The sequence below is a fragment of the Rhinatrema bivittatum genome, chromosome 9, assembly GCF_901001135.1.
Source record: "Rhinatrema bivittatum chromosome 9, aRhiBiv1.1, whole genome shotgun sequence".
Lineage (NCBI taxonomy): Eukaryota > Metazoa > Chordata > Amphibia > Gymnophiona > Rhinatrematidae > Rhinatrema > Rhinatrema bivittatum.
Window position 1 is genome coordinate 235,349,030 of NC_042623.1, and position 6,436 is coordinate 235,355,465.

At 43.6% G+C, this 6,436-nt stretch overlaps 1 protein-coding gene across 2 annotated transcripts in view; it reads left to right on the forward strand.

Annotated features, from left to right (window-relative positions):
* The window catches only part of LOC115099386 (fetuin-B-like), a 108,158-nt gene extending 106,958 nt beyond the window's left edge, over positions 1-1,200 (forward strand). The window contains exon 7 of one of the 2 annotated variants that reach the window (XM_029616995.1): positions 15-1,200. In XM_029616995.1, coding sequence (XP_029472855.1) covers positions 15-527 — 513 coding nt within the window. In that variant the 3' untranslated portion in view covers positions 528-1,200. The remainder of the gene's footprint in view (positions 1-14) is intronic. The other variant, XM_029616997.1, reaches the window with a different exon arrangement.
* The last annotated feature ends 5,236 nt before the right edge of the window (positions 1,201-6,436 follow it).

The following is a 6,436-nucleotide window of genomic DNA, read 5'->3' on the forward strand; positions in this document are numbered from 1 at the left end:
GTGAAATGGAACAGCAGAAGCATCAAGAGCATAAAGATGATCACAAGCATAAAGATGATCACAAGCATAAAGACGATCAAGAGCATAAAGATGATCACGAGCATAAAGACAAACAAGAGCATAAAGACAAACAAGAGCATAAAGATGATCATGAGCATAAAGACAAGCACAAGCATAAAGACGAGCATGAGCACAAAGACAATCACAAGCGTCTTCATGGAAAAAATGGACATAAAGAAGATCATCATGAACATGGTCAGGAACACCCTCAATCACCTCCAGCCCATGAAATAGATACAACCAGGAAATGTACACTACAGAGCACTGAGAAAACCCAAAATGCATCCACCGACCCAGTTAAATGTATTGGGACAGCCACTTCCGTACCTTGTCCCCCAGTTAAACATGTTGGGCCACCCGTTATAAACATACTATCCTTCCATGAGGACCCACCAATTCTCCCTTTCCCAGCAACACATTCTGAATCTGACCAGTGCCCGGGAGAAAACATGCAAGATCTGCATTAATTCAACAGAGTAAGCCTTTGCAGCTCGGTTCATAATTATGTGAGAAGATCTGTAAAAGAAAATGCAATAAAATAATTTAAAATAATTATTTGGTAAAATGATATATGATTTGTAAGATTAAAATTGACTTGTAGACTAATGATATTATACTTTAAAAATGTAAACACGTTGTTTCATGGCAGTAAGGTTCGCATGTTTCCTGTTATTTCGAAGATAACCCAGGAAAGACGGAAAGGTTTTTTTAAGTATGAGGCAGAATGTGATATCTTTGGGTGCTACCTTCATGCTTAGATATCCTTGTAAGTGTATCATAAAAAAAGAAGCGGATACTTTTTTTTTTTTCCCCAGAGCAATTAAAGCTTTATATAGATTCCCAAAGCCCTCCAGGGAATACCGTAATTTCAGGGGAATAAAGCAGATTATCTGCTCTCCTTATTTCAGGTTAATGCCTTATTATTAATTAATAATGTTTCCTATACTCTCCTCGAAAGTTGTCTCCTAACTTCATACTAATTGAGAATTGGGTTACTACATTAGGAATATTAACTGATACCTATTTGGTTAAAATGTATGACATTTTGTTCCTTACTAATGTATTGTAACAAGTTTCCTGTATACTTTATGATACAAATTGTATTAGAAAAGTGATAAATAAAGAATTTAAAAAACAAAATTGACATAATGGGACCTGTTTGGTAGAAACTTGGGCCTGGCTTCAAATCCATGGGGATACAACAGACTCTTTGGCAGGGGAGGATGTCCCAGCCATCATTCAACAGTGACCCCTCCTGGCTGGCTATGCCTGCATTGTGCCAACTTCCAGAAGGGAACTGCAGTCAGTGTTTCTCAGCCAGAGGCCTGTTGTTTAGGTGGTTAGACTAGATAGGAGAGGCATGAAAATGGGTGGGAGGTGGTGAAGAAGCAGGGTAAAAATGGCCAATAACTGTGCATGAAGGTTCATGGTGCCAGCCCCAGAAAAGGCCAATTCCAAATGGGCCAAAATCAAAAGGAGCATAATAAAGATGCTGAGCCAAAACAATCCACAAACAAGTGAGCAGAAATGATAAAGAACTGGACTGCATTATGAAACAACTGTGTTGTATTATATTTTTTCGCATAGCAAGCTGCAGTATATTCTACAAAAGCTTCAGGGTACTGCTGAGATAGGATTCTTGCTAGGGTGGCCAACAATCCCTTTCTGCAAGCAACATCTTGCATTTTGAGTTTCAAAAACCTGTAAATCCATTTGCAGTTAGCATGGAAAATCTGTCTTATTTTTCAGTCATAATATTAGCAAAATCTGGTTCCTGCTAGAAGAGAAAAAAATTGAGGGACTTGGAGTCCCTAACATTGAGTGGTATTATGCTGCTGCCCTGCTTCGTCAAGCAATTGATTGGCATAAAACCAGCTCACCAAAACTATGGGTTATGCTTGAGCAAACATGAGCAGCACCTATGCCTCTGGATGCCTATCTATGGCAGCCCACTAAATCATGGCGCATGAGCTTAAAACTAATCCCCACAACATGTTTGACTTTAAATGTGTGGAAGCGATGGAGCTCTAAATTGGATGGGTCCCGAGATTATTTTCCATCATCACACCTATTCCACAATACATTTTTTATACCATGCATACCGCTTTCAGCTTTCAAAATTTGGAAGGTGAAGGGTATACACAGAATGGGACAGATCTGGGGGGAAGACAGTGGGCTTTCATTTGAGCAGATATGTTCAAGATATGAGATTCCCTCTACTGGGTTTCTTGCATTCCAACAATTATCATCCTTCCTCTTTTATGTAAAAGCCCACTCCCAATTAAAGCTGGGAAAGTCCCTATTAAGCATATACTATCATGGGAGCCTGATCTGGAGATAAACTACTCTGTAGAGGAATGGGATGAAATTATATTGCATGCTCGTAAGGTATCCATCTCAACCTTATTAATAGAAAATTATTATAAGATGATATTCCGCTGGTATTACATGCCTGACCAGCTTCACAAAATGTACCCCAATACAAGTGACCTTTGCTGGAGGGGGTGTGGTACCATTGGGACATTTATGCATATTTGGTGGGAGTGTGACACAATCCAAGAGACATGGAAATGAATTGAGACTTTCATTGCTGCTTTATTGCACACCCATTTTGTATTACAAGCAAGTACAGCCTTGTTACACACATACCTGTTCCAGCACAGTCTCTAGAGCAGAACATTTTGACCCAGCAAATTTGTGTTGTTGCTAGACTCGCGATTGCTACCTGTTGGAGACGTCAATCAGCACCGATAGCCAGTAAAATTCTCACCTGACTGGACAGAGTTTGCACACTGAATAAACTTTCAGCAGTTAAATGGAACAAGCTGCAGAAGAATCATTCCATCTGGACTCCCTACCTTCTTGGGAAACCCAATGTCTCCCTATAACTATTTCTAGTTTGATACCGTCTAAATTGTTATGATAAGAAACACTGACTCTCGGCTTTAGCTGTCTTCCCAAGCTTCTTGCTGTAGCTTTCCCGGTAGTGTTGGCGAATATGTGAGAATCTATCTGGCTATATCTGGGGTGGAAGGGGGGAACCTTAATGTACATGTTAAAATGGCCTGGTTTCGTAATGCTGGATTGTTTTTGTGATTTACTGTATTGATATTTTGAAACCAATAAAGAGATAATACAAAAAAAACAAAAGAAGAGAAAAAATTGTGCTCCTTCTAAAAGGAATGCACTTTAGTATTATTTCCTTTCTCCAGCAGCTGGAATTGTGTGCTGCTGACTGTGGAAGATCAGAGATTAAGTTCTGGGCTCTGCCGAATGTAGGGTTGCCAACTTTTCCATAGACCAGGACTGGACACTTGAGGACCGGGGGGGGGGAGTCAGATGGGGGAATGGTACCCCCTCATTTGCATAAATTTTAGATCCTGCCAATGAACTGCCTAAACAGTGTATCTATGTATCTGCAGAACCACTGAGAGCGAAGGGCTATGCTGTCCAATCACAGATTGGGGGAAAGGAGGCAGGGATACAGCACAACTCTCTTACGATAGGCTCCGACCTGCCTTTCTCTTCCTCTAAGTGGCTATGGGAAAATGGAGGATCCACCTGCAAAACCAGACATTTAGCGTCCGGTCGGTACTTCTGACTGGACACTGTACAGGATGCCTGAAAAGCTGGCTGTCCGATCCAAAACTGTACAGTTGGCAACTCTAGGTGCATGGCCAGAGCTATGCAGCCGAGATGGCACTCAGAGCTGCAGCACAGCTAGCAGGGCAGTATGCATTGTGCTCAATCAAAAGGTAGCAAGATGGCTGGAGCTTCCTGGTATTAGGAATTTCCACAGGACTTGCCTATAGACACAAGAGGGAAACTTGTTAGCCAATCAGCAAGGGGGTTTTTTTTGTATTTTAATTTCATTTTTAGTTTCTGATTGGTAGCTGTTCTACTTTAGTTCAAGTTTTACTGTACTAGCTTTTCTAATTGGCTAAGGTAAAATCTGCATTGGTTTTTTTTATACAAGTGAGCTGCTGTGTGTTTGGCTGAGTTTTTGGGTTTATAACTAAATAAGGGTCAGCAGCCAAGAGACTCGATTGAATGACATCTGATTAATCGGTCAGGGATGCTGAGCTGCAGTCCTTGGGTGCCTCAGGCTCATGACAAACAGGCAAATCATCCTTATTCTTAGATCATACATATGCAAATTTAGAGGCATGAATATTTATAGTGGACATTCTGAAAATCTTACTGGCTTGTGGCACTCAAAGACCAGAGTTTGCTGTCCTGGTTTTTGTTTACACCACATTGATGTACTGAATATATAACAAACTTCAATAGAAATGCTACATATACGTGAATTAGCAGCAACAGTTTTACAAAGGAAAGATTTAAAAAGAGAAACCTCTGCTTGAATTGAACAGATTTAAGCATACAGACCTTTGGAACAAGTATCAGTTCAGTGTGTGTTTGCAAAAGAGCTTTGCATATAAATGTGCTCTACTGCTCACCAGGTGTAGCTGCTTCCTGCCCAGCTAGAGCCTCCAGAGGGGGAATGGGCAGGCACAAACAAATAGCACAGTAATGTTAAAACAGACAGAAACTGAACTGGAAACTCCAATAAGCTATACTCTGTATATTATAAATGGAAAACAGAAACATCACCGATCCTCATAAATCAAACAATAAAATCAAGAAATATAAATCAATCATAATAAGCCATGCTAATAAAAAGAATATTGCCAAAAAGATGACAAATAGAATAGCATCAAATAATTAAGAACCCATACAAAAAGTTTTAAAATTTTCCAAATGGCAATAAAATATTTCAAAATAGCAGACACATCAAACACCTAATTAAAACAAGATGGGAAAAATACCTCACTTCCCATACCTGAAAACTTTTGATTTCCAGTCACCTTGAGCTTATCATGGAATGGATTAGTGGGGATGGCAAACATTTTTCAGCTCCTCCCTCCCCCTCCAGGCAGACTCCCATTTTCATCCACCCATCCCAGACAGACTCCCATTCACACCCAACTACAGCAGCACCTCAGGCAAGCTCCCATTCACAACCAATCACCTACCCACCCACCCATCCATCCCAGGCAGGCTATCATTTACACCCAGCCTCCCCTCCCCCATTCCAGGCAGGCTCCATTCACAAGCACTCATTCCAGGCAAGCTTTCATTCATATCCACACACATCTCCCCATCCCCCCAGGCAGGTTCCTATTCACACACACACACACACACACACACACACACACCCATGCCCCCCAAGCAGGTTCCCATTCATAGACACAGTCACCCAATACCGCAACCCCCCCCCCCCCCTGCAGGTTCCCATTTACGTACAAACACACCCAACTCCCCCCCCCCCCCAGCAGATTCCCATTCACACACAAACACACCCAAACCCCCCCCCCCCCAGGCAGGTTCCCATTTACGTACAAACACACCCAACTCCCCCCCCCCCCCAGCAGATTCCCATTCACACCCAAACACACCCAAACCCCCCCCCCCCAGGCAGGTTCCCATTCACACACAAACACATTCTGCCCCCTCCCTCGGCAGGTTCCCATTCCCATTCTCATACAATTACACACCCATCTCCCTACCAGGCAGGCTTCATTCATACACAGCCTCTGTGCAGGCAGGGTCCACAGGTCTCTCTTGCCGCTGCTGCCACCTGATGCCTCGTTCCTTTGGAGAGAGCAGGATTCGTCGCTTCGCAGAGCTGTAGGCATCCTTCCCGTGGCTCCTCCACATGTACAGGCTGACCTGCAGTACTTGTGCTAACACTTCCTGTATGCTCATCTCGTGCATCACAAGATGACGATACAGGAAGTAGTAGCACCGTGAGTATTGAGTACCATGGGGCCAGCCAGCACAAGAGGAGGAATCGCAGAATGAGCTCCCCGTTTTCTTCTGCTGCTGCCGACAGTGACCGCACAGGCCTCTGTATTCTTTCGTTGCCAGTGGGATGGGATCCACTGGCCGTTACATAGGCCTTTCGCTGATCCCTCTCCTGAGCCCCCTTCCATTGCAGCCGCCGCCCTACCGAGTGTGCTGCCCCATGCACTTGCATGGTTTGCACACCCGGTCACGCCGGGCCTGCTTCCACACCCTGGGTTGGCCGGGGCTGGGGATGCTGAAAAATTAGCAGTGTTTGCAGCCCCTGTTGGGGAGAGGAGAGAGTTGGGGTCATCAATAAGGGAGACACCCGGTGGTTGGATTTAGACCTCATGATGCAGGGTGTCGGAAGGAGCCCTGATGCTCAGGTCCTGGACTTGGGACCATTGCTTCAGTGACCAGACTAGGAACAGTACAAGGCTGGGTCTATTAACATAATGGAAATCCCCCAGGGTCATTGAGAATGAAGGCTCATGAGAGCAGAATCCTAGCTCTGAGAAAGGAGAAATGA